The following is a 23,363-nucleotide window of genomic DNA, read 5'->3' as shown; positions in this document are numbered from 1 at the left end:
CCTCTACTTTATATGTGGGATGGCTGCCACAGCATGGCTTGCCAAGTGGTGCTGTGTCCGCACCCAGGATCCGAACTGGCAAATCCCGGGCCGCCGAGAAGTGGAACGTGTGCACTTAACCGCTGCACCACCTGGCTGGCCCCTCACTTCACAATTTTAACCCTTAGCTTCCCCATCTGTAAAAAGACAATAATATTAACTACGTCTACCTCTTGCTAAGTTTTGGAGGACAAATATGATAATACACATAAACGCCATTTGCAAAGTGGTAGCCTGATGTAAGGAATAATTATTTTGGTTATTATTTATAACACTTTACCCCACTTAAAATATATATACACCTCTATAAGGAGTGGGACCAACAGTGGGGGAATTTAGATGACCTCAGAGTTTCCTTCCAACATATGATGTCAGCTTTATGTCATTACACTCCTTTCTTTTTCAGTTTCATATTGCTATATAATGTTAAAAGCCAAAACCTTATGGGACCATTTGTAATATGTATCATATGAAATTTTAATTTTGCTATTTATAGTGATAAGGGAAAATAAAAGAAGTGGAGTAAGTGCAATATAGATCTCTAACCCCTGAAATAAACCTGTAAGTAAATTCATTTTAAACTCTCCAAGCAAAAAAATATATTTAAAAAAACCCACTGAGGAGAATATTTGTAACCACTTGGTATTAACATTGTATAAAAATCTTGAGTTTTGATCAAGAGTTGTAGAGTATGGACAAATTTCAGGCATTCAGTGTAATCATTCTTTGGAGGGGATTCTAGAAGGAATTGAAATCTTTACAGGACTTTCCTGACCTGGGTTAGTCCATCCTTAGGCTTTAGGGGGTCTGGAAATCAATTAAAGTTGTGTAGAACAGTTCAAGAGTCCATACATAGTTTCTTTCCTGGGGAGGGATCCAATGATTTCCACCAGATTCTTAAAGACATCCTTATTCCACAAAAGGTTAAGAACCAACTGTGTGACATTAAGGAAACAGTTTAGGAAGACAACAAATATGTATTTTTATATAACTTAATTGTCATAAATAGTTAGGGGCCGGCCCCATGATCCAGTGGTTAAGTTTGTGCACTCTGCTTCGGTGGCCCAGGGTTTCGCAGGTTCGGATCCTGGGCGCAGACATGGCACTACTCATCAGGCCATGCTGAGGTGGCATCCCACATGCCACAACTAGAAGGACCCACAACTAAAATATACAACTATGTCCTGGGGGCTCTGGGGAGAAAAAAAAAAAAGCAGAAAAAAAAAAAAAGAAGAAGAAGATTTGCAACAGTTGTTAGCTCAGATGCCAAACTTTAAAAGAAAAAAAATAAATAAATAGTTAGTAGTCTTTCAATCTTGAAGGCCTGGAAAATGAACCATTTAAAAAATATTTTTAAAAAACTTTTATTTTCTGCTTATTAGAACAAGCTTGTTTGAAAATATATGTCTTTTTAGATATTGCTTCCCCATTTTATCTGTAATTATGAGGTTTTGAAACTCCCTACCCTCCCCCTTTCCTTTTGTATTCCGGCTGCTGGGTTAAACTCCCTGTTTTTATAGGATGACCAAAAATATTGGTGACGATGGGGGTGGTGACGACAACGCTTTCAACTTCAGCTGGAAGGTGTTCACCAGCTGGGACTACCTGATTGGCAATCCTGAAACAGCAGACAACAAATTCAATTCTATCACCATGAACTTTAAGGTAAAGACTCCAACTTTAAGAGCCTTTTCCTTGTATTTCTAAGAGTAAAATTGGAGCCATTCCATAAGTTCTAACTAGCGACATAGCTTGACAATGAAAAGAATGATTAACTTATCATTTCTGCCTACAAGGAACTGGGCAGCGTTTTGACTATGACTGGAAAATATCAGATGACCCATGAGAGCACTATTTCTTCTCTAAATTTGGTAATAAAGCAGTGCCATTGGCTTGAAACAGGAGACCATTAGTAATCAGAATCAGACATTTTAAATAATAGAACCACGCTCACAATTACTTACAGGAATAAGTTAGCTCACTGTTTACAATGAATCTAACATATTATTTTGTAGCTTTCTTTTTAAACTGTATTGGAAGAGAATTTAGAAGGAAGACTATCCTAGTATTAGATCAATCAGAGTTTGTTTGTCATAATTCTTCCTTCTTTCTCTCACTTGCTCTCACTTGCAGGCAATATTCAGCAGGTTTGTGGAATCCCAGATTGTTTACTTTTTCATTCCTTACATACTGATGTTTGCAAAAATAATTCCTGAGTCCATGATACTTTTTGTAACTGAGATATTCCTTTCTTTTCTGTTTTGCTTGGGCACAGGAAGCTATAATAGAAGAAAGGGCGGCCCAAGTAGAAGAAAATGTCCACTTGATCAGATTCCTGAGGTTTCTTGCTAACTTCTTCGTGTTTCTGACGCTCGGTGGGAGTGGATACCTCATCTTTTGGGCTGTGAAGCGATCCCAGGAATTTGCGCAGCAAGATCCTGACACCCTTGGGTGGTGGGAAAAAAATGAAGTTCGTCTCTGCTTGCTTTTTATGCGCTTAGAACTTGACATCTGAGATTTTGTGGGTTAAGCTTCTGTGGTGGGACTTTAAACAAGGCCACTCTTTACCTATCCCCTCCATCTTGCCCTGAAAGTTAACCAAGCTTGTTACACATTTTCCACTCTTTTCCAGCCTTGTTTCCAAAACTGTCTACTGTCTGTTTTGCGTTGTGTGACATTGTGGAGAGTTAAAGTTGAAGGAGACTTTAGAACACATGTATTCCAACCAGTACATTTTACAGCTGAGGAGAAGAAATCTCAGGAGATCAGGTGATGGGTGTGTAGTAGTAGAACCATGGGGAAGAAAGTAAGAGTTAAAACCTAGAAACCTTGATTTCAAGCCCAACATTCTTTCCATGACCCTATAGTTGCTGTCTCCATAGATCCTGCTTCTGTCATTGAAAGATCCAATTGTTGCCTGAATTCTTTGAAGCAGTGATGAGAAACTCCTTGGTTCCTGGGTTTGTCTCACTGGAAACATTCAAATTGCCTCCCCCACTTGGGCAAGTCAGGGCTTCTCTCTGTTTTCACTAGCAGCCTAACTGCACATCTCCGCCTTCTCCTCTCCGTGCTTTATTTCCTCCCCCCAAATGCTATTCAAATGAGGAAGGCCAGCTCTTTAATATCGTGATGGTGGTTTGTCTTCAGGGTACCTGCCCAATTAGCAGGTCAGAGAAAGGAGGTAGTGGTAGATATTTAGAATCAGGAAATCATTGATCACGTGTGGTTGTCAGGGCCTGTTCCCTTTCACAAAATGTTCTGGCATGCAATGTGGTGTCATTTTGAACTCTGACATTTTCAAAATATGTGTAGATTTAGGCTGTGGGAAGTGTAGACATCCCACGCTGAAACTTCTGTAGAGGCTTGTAGACCAAAAAGATTAAGAAAGTCTTCATAAGCATAGAATTTCCTAGAAAAATCTTGGACAGAAAATAATATAACCTACTTACAACAGAAGGCTCCAAACAAAAATATTCTAGATATTTCAGAAGTGGTAACAACCCTGGAGACGGGAGATCATACATTCAAGAGACTATAACAACACAGACATTTCATGGAAAACTGTAAAGCAGAAAGTCATTAGGTGGAGAGATTTTACTTATTTAAAACAAAGGAGAGCCTCAAAGCACTCCCTAAGTTTGTAGTCAAATTCTCTCTTATAGTTGTAATAGTATTTATAGGCAAAACTATCATGCCACTTCAGTCCATGGTTCATATTGATCACATTTTTGTATAAATGAACCATGTTAAAGGATGGGTAGTCAATTTCATTGTCACTCTTCATAAGAACCTGTTTAATACTCATTTTAGGAGACCTCTGAGTCTTTGGGGCTGACAAAGGTAATAATGGGAGTTCATGAATAACTTTACAAATTTGATGAAATGGAATTTAAATTGACCTTGTATAAGATTGCGCAGGATCTGCTAAGTTTTTACTTTAGGCTGAAATTATATCGTGCTGACTTTATATTATGTCATGCTGATTTTGCTCCTGTTAGTCATTCTTATATAATGTTCTTAATAAAAATGGAAAAAACATATTGACAGTTATTTCCTAAATATGGTCTAGTGGTTCTCATCGTTCAAAACATGGAGTCCACAGGAGGAAATAGGAAATGTTTAGTGGCGACAATCTGAGCCAGGTATTTAGGAAAAACAGTTGCCAGAACTACCCGAAGATTTTATTTAAAGGAGGCTTTTTCTCCATCAGAAAAGTAGTACATGCACTGGATTCTTTTCTTTGGTTTAATTGAGCCTAATAATATAATCATAAGGGTGCCAGTCAGTCAGGAGATAAGGACCACTCATTTCCTTCCTTTCATATTTTCATTCTCTCATCATTCACTTGCCTTCGGCACTATAAACCCTTCTTCATGTATGAACTTTCATGCCTTGGCTTTGATAACTTTGTGCCATGTATTCTCCTTTTGTTTCTCTGAATGGCCTCTGTTTTCTCGGATAAAACTCAGTCCTTTTTCTGCCCCTAACAGTTTGCATTCCCCAGAATTCAGTAGTTAGTCCAGAGCCCACCTCAGGGAATTCGTCCATTCTAACTGGTGAAACTAGCCCATATGCTGATGATCGTCAAATTAGCCTTTCCAGTTTGGACCTCATTCCTCAAGCAGATAGTTTTTCCATTTCCTTTACAAATCTTGTTGGGAAGCGGATCACCGTTGCAGAGTTAGTTACCACGTAGCACAGCATGTGTTCATTGGATAGAGAGTGATGTAAATTACACCCTCCTTTATACCAGGAAACAGACTGCTGTTACTGCCATGTACATAAGCTCATATACAAGCACAATTTGAGAATGTGAGTTGAATGTTGTCTTTATTGTTTAAGATCAAATTTAAAAAATGCATAAGATAATCTCTAGTCTTATAAAAGATCACGGAACCTAGATGGAATCTTGCAAAATTCTGGAGGAAAGTAATAATAACTTTGAAACACCATTAACTTAGCTCATCCGTTGTGCCTCCTTGTAGATGAACATGGTCATGTCCCTCCTGGGGATGTTCTGTCCAACACTGTTTGACTTATTTGCTGAATTAGAAGACTACCATCCCCTCATCGCTCTGAAATGGCTACTGGGACGTATTTTTGCTCTTCTTTTAGGCAATTTGTATGTATTTATTCTTGCCTTGATGGATGAGATTAACAACAAGGTAAGTGTTAATGTCTGGATTGTCCTTGCCATCAGCATGTTACTACATTCCCAGTCTCAAGATTGCCAGAAATGTCTTTGAAATCTGTGCTGTCTTCATTTTTGTTTCCACTGCTTTGCTTTCTAGATTGAAGAGGAAAAGCTAGTAAAGGCCAATATTACTTTATGGGAAGCCAACATGATCAAGGCCTACAATGCATCGCTCACTGGAAATACCACTGGGCCACCCTTTTTTGTGCACCCTGCAGATGTACCTCGAGGACCCTGTTGGGAAACAATGGTGGGACAGGTAATGCCACAAACAGAAGTGCATGACAATTAATGGATTAAAAAAGAGTAGAGTTGGGGCTGGTCTGGTGGCATAGTGATTAGGTTTGCATGCTCCACTTCAGTGGCCCGGGGTTCGTGAGCTCGGATCCTGGGCACAGACCTACACACCACTGATCAAACTATGCTGTGGCAGCATCCCACATACAAAATAGAGGAAGATTTGCACAGATGTTAGCTCAGGGACAATCTTCCTCACCAAAAAAAAAAGAAAAGAAAAAGCAGAGTCAACATTTCTTCCATTAGTGTGGCCTATTTTTTTTATGCTTATTGATAAAAAATAGCTAAGATTTATTTATTTAAGTTTTTTGAGGAAGATTAACCCTGAGCTAACTGCTACCAATCCTCCTCTTTTCACTGAGGAAGACTGCTGTGAGCTAACATCCATGCCCATCTTCCTCTACTTTTTTTATATGTGGGATGCCTACCACAGCATGGCGTGCCAAGCGGTACTATGTTAGCACCCGGGATTCAAACCTGTGAACCCTGGGCCATGGAAATGGAATGTGCGAATTTAACCACTGCTCCACTGGGCCGACCCCAATTTACTGAATGCTTACCACTTGCTGGCTGTGAATTTCATATATGTTATCTCATGCAGTCCTCACTTCCACCCATTGAGGGAAATACTACACCCCTTTTACAATTGCACGTAAGAAGGATATTTTCAAATGGTGAGGAGATGTTTACTATCTATTTGTGTAATAAAGCACCTAGATTTAGATACAGACCCAAGCGAGTACTTAAATGGAACTCTATTTAGTGTTATCTATTTGCCATAAAAATATTACTCTTTTGGGAACATACACTGATACTAATTTCAGTAATGTCAACTTTTGTCATATAATTGTCCCTTGGATGTTATAGGAAATATAATTTTAGGTGAGTTGCTTTCATGATGATTGTATAAATGGCTCCAGTCCAACACTAGAGGTATTTTACCAGAGAAGAGAAATCATGTTTCTTACAGCTCCTTGTCCAATAAGGAAAGCAAACCAAATGAAAGCAACAAAAATATCTACTTCAGGTCTCCTATTTCTCTACAAATCCAATTTATGTTTTGAAAGCCTTTAATTTTATCTCATTAGAATTGACATTCCCAATGTGCATTTCACAATCTAATTTTGGACTTTAGCTCACCATTGATGAACAGATATTTCTAAATATGCCATAGTATTTCTGTTAGACAGTTCAGTTTCAGAAGTAATGTGGTCTTTGTGAAACTATTTGAATCAGTTTTTACAGTGTATTCATTTTTGTGAGATAAAAGGAAAATTGAAAGTTAGCATTGGTCTTATAAAATTAATATAATTTAAACAAATATGGATATCATTAAATGTCCTCAGCCTCAGTCAGAGGCTCATTGGACTTAAACCAACTGTGATTTCAATTGTGAAAAAAAATAAATGCTGGACACACATCATTGAAAACTTAGTCCAAAAAGTATGGTACAGTTAAGGATCTTATTTTACTTCATTTTTTAAGCTTTCAAGTACTGATAAGCCCCTCCCTTCTTACTTACATGTTATTAAGTACTTGACTTGCAGACATACATATTTCATAAATGTTTATGGGAATCTATTATAGATGAAATAATAAGTGAAATGAAATGAAAGCCACCTGCACTTAGGAGAGAGGGGCTCATGATCCGCAGTGTGGTAGACGGGATAAGGGCTCCTCAACAGTGTCCATGTTCTAATCTCTGGATCCTGTGACTATGTGACCTTACATGGAAAAATGGACTTTGCTGATGTGATTAAATTAAGGGTCTTAGGAAAATTATCCTTGATTGTGTGAATGGGCCTAATGAAATCACAAAGGAAGTCAAAAGAGTCAAAGTCAGAAAAACTAGATGTGACAAGGGAACCAGAGGTTGGAGTGATGCGCTTTAAAGATGGAGGAAGGGGACCATGAACCACAGAATGGAGGCCTCTAGAAACTGAAACAGGCAAGGAAACAGATTCCTCCCAGATGTCTGCACATTGATTTTAAACATCTGACCTCCAGAACTATACAAAAATAAATTTCTGTTGTTTTAAGCCTTTAAGTTTGTGGTAATTCATTACTGCAGCAATAGGAAATGAATACACAGGAGTACATGGGTTTCCGTGTCTCAAGGCTCCTTGAAGCAAAATATGGTCATGGTGCTTAAGACGAGTCTGTTTTACCACATCTAGGGCGCTCCCTAAATCTTCAGCAAAAGTTGAGGTAAATGGAAAACTAGGAATAAAGTTTTCACAGACTCAAAGAGTTTGAGACATTCTCTTCTGTACATCCTAGAATGCAGGCTGGCATGAAGGGTAAGAGATTTACCCTTTAACGGGCAAATACCTATTAAACAGGATTAATAGAACTAACTGCAAAGTTCTATTGCAAAGAAAAAGATCAGGACTGCTCACTTCTTTGAAGGAGAATTTAATTTGTTATGAATGCCAATGCAGTCTAAGAGAATACTTATGTTTCTGATTATCCAGAAGCTTCTGTGATAGTCTTACAGTACAATAAAGGAAATTCAATTATTTAAGTCTTCTTGGAAGCCCCTGGACCATGCTGCTTGTCTTGTCTTTTTTTTAAAAGAATTTTGTCTGTAGTGCTGGTCCCTGCTTCATCGTCTTTCCTACTGCCATTTGTAGTTGGGTTTCCCTCTTCTTCTTCACCTTCCTTTCTCTAAAGGAACAGTCAGCATTTGTGGGAAGGTCGGCAGGATGTGACTAGAGGAAAGGGGTTGTGGTTCTAAATAGAATGTTGATGAGGGAGGTGGAATCCATGGAAACAAAGAGAACACAGGGGACATAAAAACCCTGAGTGCTGGGAAGGTCTGGCCTTTAAGAGATCAATATGTCTATCCATGTACCTGGAAACATTTCTTTTAGCCACCTGACTCCTAAAGAAATAGTGAAGGCACCTGCTTTGCAAGTAGTGTTGAAAATGCACCCCAAGAACTCGTTCATTGCTCTATGAGAAGCATTCCAAATGTTCTTTCTTCTCCTCCATGGATGCTTTGCTTTTTCCTCAAGGATGCTGCAGGACTCAAAGCTCTCTTTGAATTTGAATATAAGATAATTTCGTGGCTCCTTTATCTCACCAGAGAATCTCAAGACGTAGTCACTTAGTCTCATCTCCAATGGTATTTGATAGGTAAGCAGCAGAGTCATTCTTGGGAGATTGCTATTTGAAGCTATATGCTGAAGTCTGCATTTTGGGGAAGGAGAGAAAGCAGCCAACAGCTGAAGATAACAACAATGGCTAACATTTATTGAACACCTCTAGCTTGCCAAGCATTACCTCCTTGAATTTTTAAATTACCCTCTGAGATAACTTATATTATGATCTCCATTTTATAGATAAGGAGACTATGACTTAGAAAGGTAAAGTAATTTTCTCAAGACCTCAAAGGAAGTCAATGACAGGAGCCAAATTTAACCTGCAGTCTGATTAGAGCTTGTGTCCTTGTCCATAGTGCTGAATTATCTCCAAGAAACATAATTAGCTTCAACATGTACTCTCCAGACTCCTGCTAAGGAGAATGTGGTCTGTGGCTCATTATGATGTCTTTTGACTATTGTTTTCTCTTTACCTGCTAGTGATTCTCTTAGGTTTACTGACCAAAGCTGCCCAGACACTTTTAAATGTCATGAGTGTGAAGTTGTTAGGCATGGAGTACAGTGCTCGACAGGAGACTCGGGTAGAGACCATGCTCCCGTCCTGACGAGCCCGGAAGGGACTCAGATTCCACAATGTCCCTGAGATGGGCTGGGCCACCATTCTTGGGATTCCCTTCCTTGTAAAGTAGTGTACTCCACCTATGATATAAGTATTTTTAATGGAATTTTTATGGAATAAATATTTGTACATTTTAATACACTTGAATCCTCTTCTGATATTTTATGTGAAAATTAGAACACTGCTTAGGAAAAAGTAGAATGTCAACCTTTGAGATGAGGATGCTTTGAAGGATGAGGAGGACTTCAAAACCACTCTGAACTTTCTCTCACCTGAGGAAGTCTTCCTGACCTGGCAGTGGAAAGGTAAAATAGCCCTCCTAGCCTACCTCTGATGCTAGCTATTAGAATCTGAACTCAAATTGCTGGGGGAATGAAAATGCGAGTAAGAGTAGGGAAGAGAAAAGTTATGTCCAGAAATAACTACAAGAATTTACTATCACTCGTTCATTCATTCAATATTTATTGAGTCCATGCTCAGCACTGTGCACTGTGCTACATAGTAGAGGTACAACAGAGACAACAGTTCTTGTGAAAATTACAGTCTCTATGAGGAACAAAGCCATTGATTAAATAATTATGCAAACAACATTATAAATAATTATAATAACAACAAAGCACTACAGGAATGAAATGCAGGGAATCTGAGAACTTCTAGGGAAGCTTGCCCTTTTCAGCAGGATAAGAGAGCCTTCTCTGTTAGTGACGCTGTAAAGATGTATATTAGTTGGAGTAAACTGAGGCAAGAGGTGAAGTAAGAGTGATTGAGTAAAGTGAAGATCACAGGCAAAGGCCATGTGGCCTGGAAAAGTATGGAGTTTGAGGGTCTGAAAGGAAGCCAGTGGGGCTGGAATGGAGAAGACAAGGGAAGAGCAAATACAAGAAAAATATGGAGAGCTAGACTTGAGTCCGATTATACAGAAACTTTCAGGTTAAGCAGAAACCTCACACTCTTGGCCCACCATTTTAGTCTAGTTGTTGCTGCAGCAAACAACTACATGCAGCTGTTACCTAATAGCATCTCAACTGAGCTGTACGCATATTCTCACCTTTATCCCAACGCTTCTCTTTGTCACCAAGTGGGTTATTGATGTCACATGGGGCCATCCTTGACTAACGGGAATGGGAGCTAGTGGATCAGTACGTCCTTTTTCTGTCTCTCGAGTGGACAATTCTGAGGCTTATTCCATATGGCTACTGAGAGGGTCCCCAGAAGAACTGCCGGCTTTTAACACACTCTTGGGTTAAGTCTTTCTCTCCTTTCCTGTTTCATTCTTCCCAATCCCCACTCTGTCCTTTGGCAACACTTCCCACAGTATATTTCTTGCTTATGAGCCCTTGTCACAGGCACTACTTTTGGTGAGAACCAATGCTGAGATAATTTTTTAAATTTATATTTTTAAGTTTTGAATATAATATTTTTGCCTTTATTATATTTATGTTACAGTTAACTTCTATTTATAGCAGATGATTTACGTGTTCTATTTAAAATCATAGCAGTCATCTCTTAAGAGCAAAGTATATTAAAGTTACAAGAAATATTAGATAAATAATATTTCACGTAGTACTCGGACATGGCAAGAATCACGATGGTGGTACACGACTACCTGAGTTTAGGAAGCGCTGCTCTGAATTATGAGGCTGGAAATTAACCCAATGACTGCTAGTCAAATGGCCCTTTGCCCTGTAAGAAATTATTTTTCACTAATTATTTTAGAGGGGAGATCATATGGGTAGCTGGATATAAAAAACAGAAGTCTTTCTATATTACAGAAGAACACTAATGTTTCTGGCTAAATATATCTTATTAGATATTCAGTGTCTTCAATCTTAGGGCACAAATATTCTGGAAGGAACAGAAAGAGCAGAAGTGAACAATCATGGTAAAAATTTATAATCATATGTCCGTTCTTATATTTATTGCCTATGGTCGTATGAGTCCCATGAGGAAATAGTGAACCTCTTCTCCAACCCATAGTGCACACACTTGGTACATAAATTCAAGTCCACACTAGTGACGTAACCTGTTTCTAATTTTCCAAACCTTTTCTATGCATATGCCTATCCATATTATGCATATCCATATACATATATATACACGTAGGATTTTTTTGTTAACAAATGAGTTCATATCATACATCCTGTTCATAAATTTTTGAAAATCTGTTTCTCATTAGAGCATGGCATTTTAGCACTTTTTAAATGACTTTATTGAGATATGATTCCCATACCATACATTTCACTCATTTAAAATACAGTCCTCCCTCCATATCAGCTGGGGATTTGTTCCGGGGCCCTCCGTGGATACCCAAATCCACCCACGCTCAAGTCCCTTATGTAAAATGGTGTAATACAGCAAATACAGTCAGCCCTCCACTTCCACACATTTTGCATTTTCCAATTCAATTCAATTCCTCTGTATCCGTGAAATTTCGGCCTGCAGTTGGCTGAATCTGTGGATGTGAAACCTCGGATACAAGGGCCAACTGTGTATAATTCAGTGGCTTCTAGTTCTGTGTTCACATAGTTGTGCATCCATAACCACAATAGCACCTTTTTTTAACAGCTCACAATATTCTGTTGTGTGGACACCCTGTTTTATTTAATTTATCTCCTCCTGAGCATACTTAAATTATTTCCAATTTTTATCTAGATGAAACCATACGGTCATAATTATACATATAGATTTGTGTACTTGTGTTAATATTGCTGTAGGATACATTTCTAGAAATGGATTTCTTTGATCAAATTCCACACCATTTAAAATGTGATGGATCTTCACGAATTGCCCCCCAAATGTTTCACTAGTTTAACTTCCTTGTCAGTTCATGACAGTACGTACCCACGTCACCGTACTCTCGGCAATAGAGAGAAACACGGATTCTTAAATATTTATCACTGTGTGAAGCAACAACTCATTGTGTTAATTTTCATGTTTATTATGTGGGATTTAAGTATTTTTGAATGTTTTAATTGTATATTTTCTTCTGTGAATTTCTTATTTGTGTCATTTACCCATATTTTTTGTTATTGGATCACCTACCGGTAGTCATACCGATTCGTAAAAGTTTTTAATGTGTTGAAAAAAACTAATCCTCAGGGTGGCGTAGTGGTTAAGTTGGCAGACTATACTTTGGCGGCTCAGATTTTGCAGATTCAGATCCTGGGCAAAGACCTAGCACCACTTATCGAGCCACACTGTGAGGACATCCCACATAAAATAGAGAAAGATTGACACAGATGTTAGCTCAGCGACAATCTTCCTCACAAAAAACCAAACAGAACTAATCCTCTATCATATCTGCTACAAATTCTTTTCCAAGTTTGTCTTTTAACTTTATAAATAGTGCTGTTTGCCTAAAAGTTTTAAACTTCTGTATGGTCAATATTTTCCTGTTTTCGGTTCTTGCGTCATGCTTAAAAAGGTTTCTCATTAAGAAGGCTTTGATATAGTGCTTTTGGAAGAGGAAATAGTTATTTTTACACTAATAAAATAGGGATGAAACATTCTTCATTTACTAGATATGCATAACTAGTTTCTTTACTATTAATTAAAATTTCCAAGCTAATGCAATTTAGAAACATGACAGATTTGATGTCTACAGAGAGAAATGCACATTTGAATGCGGATACTATCTCGACAGGAATTTGTGCGGCTGACCGTTTCTGATGTTCTGACCACCTATGTCACAATCCTCATCGGGGACTTTCTCCGGGCATGTTTTGTGAGATTTTGCAATTACTGCTGGTGTTGGGATTTGGAATATGGATATGTAAGTATGATATTCATTTTTCTCTGACCAGATTCCTCTTTTGTGGTTCATCATTTACACATGATATGAAAAAGGAAGACATGTCAGAATTTAGGGGGTGTCAATAAATGAAGAGCAATGAGGGCCAGCCCCAGTGGCCTACTGGTTAAGTTCTGCGTGCTCTGCTTTGGCAGCCCACGTTCATTTCTGGGAGAGGACCTATGCCACTCTTCTGTCAGTGGCCCTGCCGTGGCAGTGGCTCACGTATAAAAAGAGGAAAACTGGGAGTAGGTGTTAGCTCAGGGCGAATCTTTCCTCAGCAAAAAAAGAAAAAAGACCAATGAGTACAGCTTTAATTCAGAGAGAGTCAGACTTGAGTATCGTGGCTTACAGTATTCTCATAAAATTAGCACAGGATAAGCAATGAATCTTAACCTGTCAGTTAAAATGGTGAACTCAGTAAATCTTGGACCCATAGTCAGCTCCCTCCTCATGAAGCTTGTTGGCACTTCTAGAAGCAGTGCAAGATGGGTAGTATCAACTGCACATTCTATTAATTCCTTTGAATCCTGCTAAACAAACTCTGGGACACTTATCATGTGCCAGTCACTGTGAAGTAGATTGGGGACTAAAGGAGTCCATAAATATGGTGCTGGCTTCATAAAGCTCAAGTCTAATAAGAGCTCAGCAGACACACAAGCAAGGAGCTGTGGAAGTTTTGAGGAAGACCCTGTTGCTGTTGGGCTCTGACAAGTGGTGAAGCTGAAGTCCAGCAAGGTGGCTTCCTTTCCCACAACTACAGCACAAGTTTCTCTGAACTCCACAGGTGCGTTGAGTCCATCACCAGCGCAACCTCTATTCTCAACCCCAGGGTCCCCGACACAGTTTGAGGGCAGCAGTAGAGCACACATCACTCTGTGTCCACTGTCCCTCTTTTGCAAATGAAACTGTCATCTTGGGAAAAACGACCTGAGGAGTTGATAGCACTTATTTGCTTAAAATCTTCCAGTGGCTTCATAAGTACTTAGAATGAATTCTAAATCCCTTTCTAGGGCCTTCAATATTCGATAGGATCTGCTGCTTTTTTTTCTCTCTGAGCTCCTCTCCTCCTAGTTCTGCTCTTGCTTTGTGAAGTCTACAAACATTGGGATTCTTTCTTATGCTCAAAGACAGGATGGTCCTTGCGTTTGCGCCAGCTTTTCCTCCCTCCATGGGTGCTGTTTCCCAGAATTTGGCATGGCTGATTCCTTCTTGTCATTAAGGACTCAGCTAACACAGCCCCTCCTCAGAGCTCTTCTCCCACCGTCCAATCTAATGTAGCCCATCAGGCACTCCCTATTTCAGTACACTGTTCTATTCTCTTCATACAATGTATAACTATTTACCATTTCCTTTTTAAAATGTGCTTATTATCTGTCTCTCTCTGTTAGAATGAAGGCTCTGTGAAAACAGAAGCCTTGACCTCTATACTTAGGACTATGTTTGTGTGGGGTACCGGAAGTGGCCACCCCAAGATATGTCTGGCATGAGCATTATTTTGGACTGATTACTTTTAAAAACTGCAGACAGGAAAGAAACTCTGAAAAGTAGAATTTGCTTACCCCTTGTTAAGAGACATTTACATTTGTAAAGGAAATCCCCATCTGTAAAGGTGTCTCCCTCTCTGTACCAGGAAGGAAAGATGACCTTATCTCTAGAAACTCTCATCAATGTGGAAGGCAAGGATTTAAATCTGCATACTAATCTTACCCTTGTTTACTGTGCTTTTCTGGTAACCTCCCATAACTGACTCCCCCGACCCCCAACATCCTCCTTTGTCTTTAGCTGATATTTAAGGTGGTGGCTTCAGTCATTTTGGGGAGTTGCTCAGTTTGCCTGAGGCTCTCCCATGTAAAAATGTTATAAAGCTTTGTTTAACTTTCTCCTGTTATTCTGTCTCATGTGAATTTAATTCGATGTCTGGCCAGTAGGACCCAGAGCGGGTAGAGGAAATGTCTTCCTCCCCTACACTTGTCACATGGCAGGCGTTATGCATTGACTAGCTGTTTCAATGCAGGAACCTCCACATGCAAGGCAATACCATCTATTGACAGAATTCTGCCTGCTTCCAGGGATGTGCCCATGGAGTCAGTTCTGGCTTAGTATTCTTGAGCCAATGATGTTTCTCTCCTCACCAGTAAAGGGATATCTTTTACTGTTGCTCTCCCTCCTGTCTCATGCCTTCTAGTTTCTGGACTAGTCCTACATTCAGAACTGTTTTCAAAATTCCAGCTAGATCCTCCGCCTGGCTAACTGACATTGAGATGGTACCTTTTATTAGGTCATCTCAATCATCCTCACTGAAAGGGCCTTGCAGAGGAGCCAAAGGCGGTTAGGTAATGCTGTTTGGTGAACGACAGTGAGGTAATGCTATAGATCCAGGATGCTGTTGTGTTGCTTTTCCATTCCCTGCTATGAGGTATTCAGCTGGCTTGGTTTCATTTCTATTTTCCTTGCCTGATTCAGCTCTTCTGAAGCAGATTTAAAAATTACCGTTTCTTTCTTAGACCATCCCTTGGCTTACGCTTGCCTTTTATCCCTTACTGCTTTCTTCTTAAGTGCTAGAAAATTTTGCTTCAAATATGAAGTCAATATAACATGACCTGGATGCATAAAAGCTGTAATTAAATGACTGTGATTTATTATTTATTGAGTGCTGACAGTGCTCTTCGGTTAGCACAAAGTACAGGGAAAAAAGTCAGTTTCCTGTTTTAGGTCATACAGAGTGAATTTTCTTCCATGTTACCTTTGGAAGACTCTTTGGAGAGAAGCCCAGCATCAAAACAAGTTTTGAAATGTTAATGTTGAGTGATGGATCTTTGATATGGGTCCTATTATCGTTGAACCACTAGGTGGATAGCTTACACACTTGAGTGCCTACTAGGTGCAAACCATTATGAGCAAACCTCTGTGCTGGGTGATAAGGGGATACAGAGATGTAAAAGATGCAAGCCTAAGGCAGAGGTTACAAACTTAGGTCCGACAGGCCAGGTTCAGCTTATAGGTATTTTTTCTTTTGGTGTGCAAAGTGTTTCTCTCTTTTTTTAATGAGCTAATATTTTAAAAACTGGGAATTTTACATTAAAGAATATAGATTTCTTGCTTTTCTTGACATATTGGAAAGCCTGGCAACATTGGACCCATGTTCCCACTTCGGAGAAATTGGCTGGAACTGAGACACCACTGCCCCCTTCAGATGGAATATTCATTCACCAGTCCTCAGTCTTCATGACTCTTTAATCTCAAAAGTTCCCATTGTTACTACAGAGCAGAAAATGTAAATGCCATGGGAGAAACCAATTGCTATGTGACTTTGGGACAGAGAGCGAGAGAAAGAGATGTTAGAAATTCAGACATGATGGAGGAAAAGATATTTGAGCTAAGTCTTGAAGGATGATCAGAATTTCAAAAGATTGAGATGGAAGGAAGCATTCTCAGTGGAGGGACCAATGTAAGACAGGGCCAGCAGCTGGAAGGTGTGGGCAGTGCAGGCAGAGATGCAGAAACCTAAAGGGGGACTGTTTTAGAGAAGAGGCTGAGGAGAATATTTCTCTGATATTCTTCTGGACCTACGAATTGGCAATATGAGTCCAGAAGTCCAGAAAGTGCCTGTTATAAAGCAAAGGAGAACCTGAGATGGGCAGAGAGATACTTTTGAGAATCCTTTCAGGAATAAAAGAGAAAAATGTGTGCATCTTCACCACCAAAAAAAAAAGTTTTTTTTCTTTTTTTTCCTGAACTCTAAAAATAATACCAGTTCATTGTAGAAAATATAGAAAATCTAGTATAAGCTAAATATGACAATAAAAATCACAGGTAATCCCACTCATGACATTATTATTTGGATCATTTGAATTGCATAGTATTAGTATTTATTTATAAGTATATAAACAAGTACTATAGATTTATATATGGTATTATAGAGTCTTATAATAGATGTCTTTCTGCATGTGTGTGTATGTATACATACATATATATATATACACAGTTATTGACTAGTAACTTGCTATTTTCACCTAACAATGACCATTTCCCCATGTTATTAACTGTGCTTTTATAACATAGCTTTTAAATGGCTGTGTAATATTCTATATGTGAATGTACTGAAATTAATTTAGTTTTTGTCTTCAGCTAAGCTGTATCTAATTCTTATTATAATAAATGTTGTGATTACATTTATTTATTTCTATCCATATAAATTAATATCTTCACAAATAAAGCATAATGACATGCACAAATTATTTCAAATTGTGAGAAATTTCTCTATGTTCAATTGCTCAGTCATAGGTAAGTTACCTTTTAAAAAGTCCATTCACTTTGATTACAACAATCTCTGTAAAAACTAAACTCTATGGACTCCAGCATTAGATTCAGAGATCCACAGAATGTTAATGTTGGGTGGAATTTTGACATAATCAATCATAATACCTTTATTTTATACGTGAAAATTACGAGTCTGTGAATTGGAGTTGCCTAAGTATATGGGGCCAGGGAATAAATAAGGGCAATGAAGTGTCCTTCTGGACAAAGTCAATATGTTAAATACACTGAATTATACACTTGTTATAGCTGAGTAAATTGGCTTTAAAGTGACTCTGTATGTTCTTCCAGTTCTAAATTTATGGCCAAAGTATTATCACAATAAACCTATGAAGATGAACTGAGGTGGGGAAATTACTGGCTGGGGGCAGACTGTTAGACCATGTAATGTAAGTTAATCTTTCCTATGGCTTTTCTGAGCACAGCAGATAGTTCTCGGTGTTGCTAGAGTTCGCTGACTCTGAGGGAGTGGAATGGTGTGCGCCAGGAAGGGTTTTAACGCCCCTGATTCAGCACAACTGCCCTCAGGCCTCTCTTATAAACTCTTTTATGCAATAGTGCAACACAGAATGCTCCTACTTTCACTTTAATTTGTGACCATCCTTACCATTTATCAATAATGTAGATAAAGAATATCTAAGAAGAAATAGAATTGAATGCATGGCATGGGATAAGAACATGTTCAAACAAATTAAAATCTCAGAATCTTATTGAAAGTTACATTTTTAAGGTGGTCCTTGTTAAATTTATATAAATGGAAAATATGAGAGACTTCCCTGAAAGTTGATGAAGGGGCTCGAGATTATCCATAAATGAGTCATATGATTGACAGACCATCAGAATCGAGCCTTAATCACATTATATTGCATTATATTTTTATGTAGCTCTTATCATGTGTCAGAACTTCTACAAAATACTTTACATATATTACTCCATGGATTCATATAAGCAATGCTATGAGGTAGATTATTATTTTTCCTACTTTACAGTGATCTGAAGTTTAGAGGCTGTTTAATAATTTGCTGAAAAATGTATAGCTGGTCGGCGGTGGAGCGAGGACTCAAACTCATGTCTGATGGACTTCAAAGCCATTAACCAGATTTCCATTATGTTGAATTTTCAGTATAATGCTTAACCCCAGAAATTTCAAGGACTCTGCCAAACCAGGACTAACACATGAACCAATGTATGGCATTTGTAACTCAAGGTGGCTCCCAGGATTAGACAGGTCCCTTGAGGTAGAATGCTGTTAGCAAGAAGGGCTGGGATATAGAATTAGAAGATAAACTGATGTTGTCTAGCTGAGAATGAGATGTTATTTAGCACTCCCGGAAGATGCATCATAAAGAGTCAACAAGAGGTCATGGATGTCCCGCAAAGGGGTGAGAACATGGGCAAAGGGACAGCACAGGCTAGATTTAAAGTTCAGTTTGAATATTGGACAGAGTGTCTGCAGGGAACTAGGGTTGCAGTGCAAAGCCCGAGGTGCTGAGTCATCCTAGAAGAGGAGGCTGGGATTTGTCCCAGATCAGTGGCTCTCAGATCTTAGCGTACATCAGAATTCCCTGAAGGCATGTGAAGGCACAGAGTTTCTGATTCTGTAGATCTGGGGCGGCGTCCAAGAATTTACTTTACTAACAAGTTCCCAGGTGCTGTGGCTGCTTCTGTTCTGGGGACCACACTTGAGAAGCATTGCCCCGAGCCACAGGCCAGCCCAGCCTGCAGCTCTGAGTGATTCCAGCTGTGGGAAATGAGATTTGTGGGAAAAAAGTCAGGCAGGTCATTGTAATGAGAGAATTTTCTCTGAGATCCTGAGTTGCATTTCACAATATCCATGGGTTGATGATCTGCCCCCAGTAACCAACCTTGCAGAGACACGGTGGGATTTTCCAGGCATTTTAGTCCACCAAGCGCCATAGGTCTTCCCTCTGGGTAGATGACTGACTCTAGCCCACTACAAACAAAGATCCAAAAATAAAACAAGATAATTTCCAATCCCGTGACTATTACGGACCTCAGCCCAAATCCGAATGCGCTCCTCCGTTGCTGGCCCCTAAAAGTCTCATTAAGGATGAGCAACCCTTACTGAGTTTATTACACATCTCATGTGAATCATTTCACTATTTCGAGTTTCAAGAAAAGCTGTTTTTTCCCAAGCATCATTTACCTTTAAGCTTTTTATATTTTAGAGGCAATTAAAGAAACATATTGCAATTGATTTACACTTATATTATTAAAGTATTGCTTTAAAAAATTTAAACTACAATATAATCACATATGTTAAAAAAATTTACATCTAAAAGAATGAGCCTTGAAATTAAACTATATACGTTGGGGGGGGGTGCCTTCTTACATTTATTTCACTTTTATAATGGGGGTTTCTGAGTTTGATGCATATGTTATTAAATTACATTTCTAAGGTGTTTACAGAGAAGCAATTTTTTAATGACTGGGTCTAATTTTCAACCAATTACAGATTTTAGAATGGAAAGGGATCTTAGAAATTATCTAGTTCAGAAGTAGGCAAACTTTCTCTGTAAAGGTCTGGATAGTAAGTATTCTCACTTCTGCAGGTATGATATTGTGATGTAATAAGAAATAGATATTTTGGTCTTCATTCCTGCTTCCTGGCCAGAGCTCGAAACCCTTTGTAATTTCCTAAGCAACAGAAGTGCTAGGAACATCTTTTGTTCTAATATTTCGCCTTTGACCCTGGTTCCTGACACAGAGCTCCTAAATTCCTTGGAATATCTTTGGTGATAGGAGTATTTTTTGGGTGGGCAACTCTTGGTGGGCTCCTGGATAGCTTCGGGATGGGGGCTGGTCAGCAAAAAGACCCAGCCATGATTAGAAATTTGGAACTTTCAACCCTACCCCACCTCCATCTTCCAGGGAGGGGAGAGAGGCTGGAGACTGAGTTAATAATTGATTATACCTACATGATGAAGTCTCCATGAAAATCCCTCAACTATGGGGCTTGGAGAGCTTCCAGGTTGCTGAACACATTAAGGTTCTGGGAGGGGAGTTCACCAGCTCTGCACCCCTTCCCACATTCCTCACCCCAAGCATCTCTTCCATCTGGCTTTTCCTGAGTTGTGTCTTTTTATAATAAACCAGCAATCTAGTAAATAAACTGTTTTCCTGAGTTCGTTGAGCCATTCTAATAAATTATTGAACCTGAAGAGGAAGTTGTGGGAATCTGACTTATAGCCAGTCAGATAACATAGATGACAACCTGAACTTGCAATTGGCATCCTAAGTGGGGGCAGTCTTAGGAGACTGAGCCCTTAACCTGTGGGATCTGTACTAACTCCAGACAGTTAGTGTCAAAATTGAGTTACATTATAGGGCATCCGGTTGACGTCCACAGGGAATTCGGGAATTGCTTGATGTGGGGGGAAAACCCACACATCCGTGTCAGAAGTATTGTGAGTAGAGTGTAGCAGTAGAGGAAAACAAGGGGTTGTCCTTTCAGGAGGCCATATGGTCTCTGTAGTAACTACTAAACTCTCCTATTTTAGTCCCAAACAGCCATAGACAGCACATAAACAATTGAATGTAGTTGTATTCTAGTAAAACTTTACTTACAAAAACAGGTGGCTCATGGGCCATGTTGTGCCAGCCTCTGACCCAGTGCACATTAGGCCTAGGCCTGAGAGATAAGTGACTGGCCCAGTTCTCCCAGCTAAGAAATGGCAGGTCTATCATTCAGGCCTGAATCCCAGACAAGTGTCTGTGCCACAGAATCACTTGGTACAGTAGGGCTGCCGCATACCCTTTCTCTGCCTCAGGTCAACTTACACATCAAAGATTTTATTCCTCCAGTTGCTCCTGCAGCAAACACAGTGTGAGGCTGGGGTTCCCAGTGTGTTCTTACTGCTTTTCTAAAAATGTCTCATCTCAAGCGGCCTTTAAGAGGTTTATGTGCTTGTGAGAGTAAATGTACTCAGAAAAGTTTGAATTTTTTCCATTTTCCATAGTTTGGCGGGCTAAGTCATGACACTCTTCTCAAGAGGCCAAGGTTGAAGGTTTGATTCTTGAACCAAGGCAAAGAAGAGCTGTTCCAAGGTCACAGATGGTGCAGGTTACCCAACTGAACGTTTGTCAGAGGTGTTCTGTGATCTGACAGGGCTCCAGGAGAAAAGAAGAGATGAACCAGAGCAAAGCACTACCGTGGAAGGAGAAAGACTCAGAAAAAACGTTTCTCTAGATTAGGAGCAATTCATCTTCTCCATGGAGGACACAATTTTTCATTCTTTATTTTAGATCAAAAACTATCAGTGAAACCTCTTTCCATCTTGGGGACATTATGCTTCTAGATAATCTGCAAACAGTGAAATGCTTTGTATATCCTTTAGCAGTATCTTGAGTGAATTGATGTTGAAATCATCCAGGTCATCTTTGTCCTATATAATATAACAGGGCCACGTATTGTCTTATTATGTATCATCTTATCATTTTATCTTGTTATTTAACCATTCTCATTATGCCATTCTTGCTCTTTACTCCCTGAATCTGTCACAAGGCACATTGCCTACCTATTTCAGTTGACTAGGAACGTACTACTGCCTTTTGCGAAAGTGATGAAGTTGAGGCCTGGATTCAAGAGCTCTTGAGGCAAAGCATTCACAAGTTGTGATAGTTTTGGTGGGACTCCAAATCTGAGACCTGTTCTATCTTCTTACAAATACACTTTTGGGTTCTGGAGTTTGAGAAGAACAGAGACACTCTCGGGTCATCTTGTTGTGTGTGCATGTGTATGTGTGAGCATGTGTTCATGTGCTGTGTATGTATGTGTGTGTTTGGGAAGGAATTATGATGAGGATACACACAGTCTGAAGCCACACTTACAGATGTCAGGATCTGGGGCAGTAATAGGGAGCTGCCACTCTATTGGCATCTCTTTCACAGTCTTCATGGTCCTTTCACTTCATATTTTTTTCTGTTCTCTTTTTCTCTTGTTACCAATTATTTTCCTGACTGATTATTCTCCATCTCAAATTAAATAGGAGCCAGTTTTGTTGGCTTTGTTAATTAGCATTATTCCCATCTATAGAAGCTTTCCTTCTAGGATGTCTACTATGTCACCAGGAAGCCTTTGGATGGGCCACCTAGGACAGATGTCCACCTTGGTTCTTATTGGTGGCCCCTCTGCACAAAGAACAACCTGGTGCTGCTATCCTAAGCAGGATGGTATTATCTAGGTGACTAACACTGGACATAGACTTGAATAACTTCTTAAACTTTGTTATATTTCTCTATATCTATTTTATTGTAAAAGAAATTCATGTTTTTGTTGAAAAATATTTTAAAATACACAAAACTTAAAGAATAAAATAAAAGCCATAATCCATCACCCACATATAACAACTACTAATTTTTGCTGATTACTTTCAAGTTTTTTCTTTATGCATAGTTTCAAATTGAGTTGACAAAAATAATGAATGTATAATTTTGTATATCTTTTGTTGAACATTAGAGCATAGTTTTCTCTTGTACATGTAAATATTCTTCCAACATTGATTGTAATTAGCTTCAATATGTATTATAGAACAGATAGATTGGCTTCACTTAACTGATGTTGGACATCCAGATGCTTTCATCTCTGCTTGTTAAAATTTGTCAGCATTTAGGATTGCTTTGTTAAAACAAATTCCTAAAAGTAGACTTACAGGGTCAAAGAGAATGATATTTTTAAAGCTTTTAATATGTATTGTCAAATTGTTTTTCTAAAAGGTTGCTTCAATTTTTACTTTTACCGTCAGTGTATGAGAGCCCTTCTTGCCACACTTTCATGGCACTTAATGACAGCGTGTTAAAATGAGTCTTAGTACGTTAAAAAGGGTGCTTTATTATTTTATTTATCACTAATTATTTATTGTATTGATTATTCTGCTGCAGTTGGTTATTGTTGCTGCAAGAAAGTAGTTGAGAGCCTAGCCACACCTAGGCGGAAACATTAAAACTTTGCCTTTCAATTTTCACGATTTGAGATGCTAA

General features: G+C 39.0%; 1 protein-coding gene across 1 annotated transcript in view; it reads left to right on the top strand.

The window, feature by feature from the left end:
• The window catches only part of TMC1 (transmembrane channel like 1), a 130,107-nt gene that overhangs the window by 91,755 nt on the left and 14,989 nt on the right, over positions 1-23,363 (top strand). Inside the window, exons 10-14 of the mRNA XM_044766619.2 lie at positions 1,560-1,704; positions 2,315-2,509; positions 5,025-5,204; positions 5,331-5,492; positions 12,897-13,025. Of these exons, the coding sequence (XP_044622554.2) occupies positions 1,560-1,704; positions 2,315-2,509; positions 5,025-5,204; positions 5,331-5,492; positions 12,897-13,025 (811 nt within the window). The remainder of the gene's footprint in view (positions 1-1,559; positions 1,705-2,314; positions 2,510-5,024; positions 5,205-5,330; positions 5,493-12,896; positions 13,026-23,363) is intronic.

Source organism: Equus asinus, chromosome 23 (assembly GCF_041296235.1).
Source record: "Equus asinus isolate D_3611 breed Donkey chromosome 23, EquAss-T2T_v2, whole genome shotgun sequence".
Classification (NCBI taxonomy): domain Eukaryota; kingdom Metazoa; phylum Chordata; class Mammalia; order Perissodactyla; family Equidae; genus Equus; species Equus asinus.
This window is presented reverse-complemented; position numbering and strand designations above follow the sequence as displayed.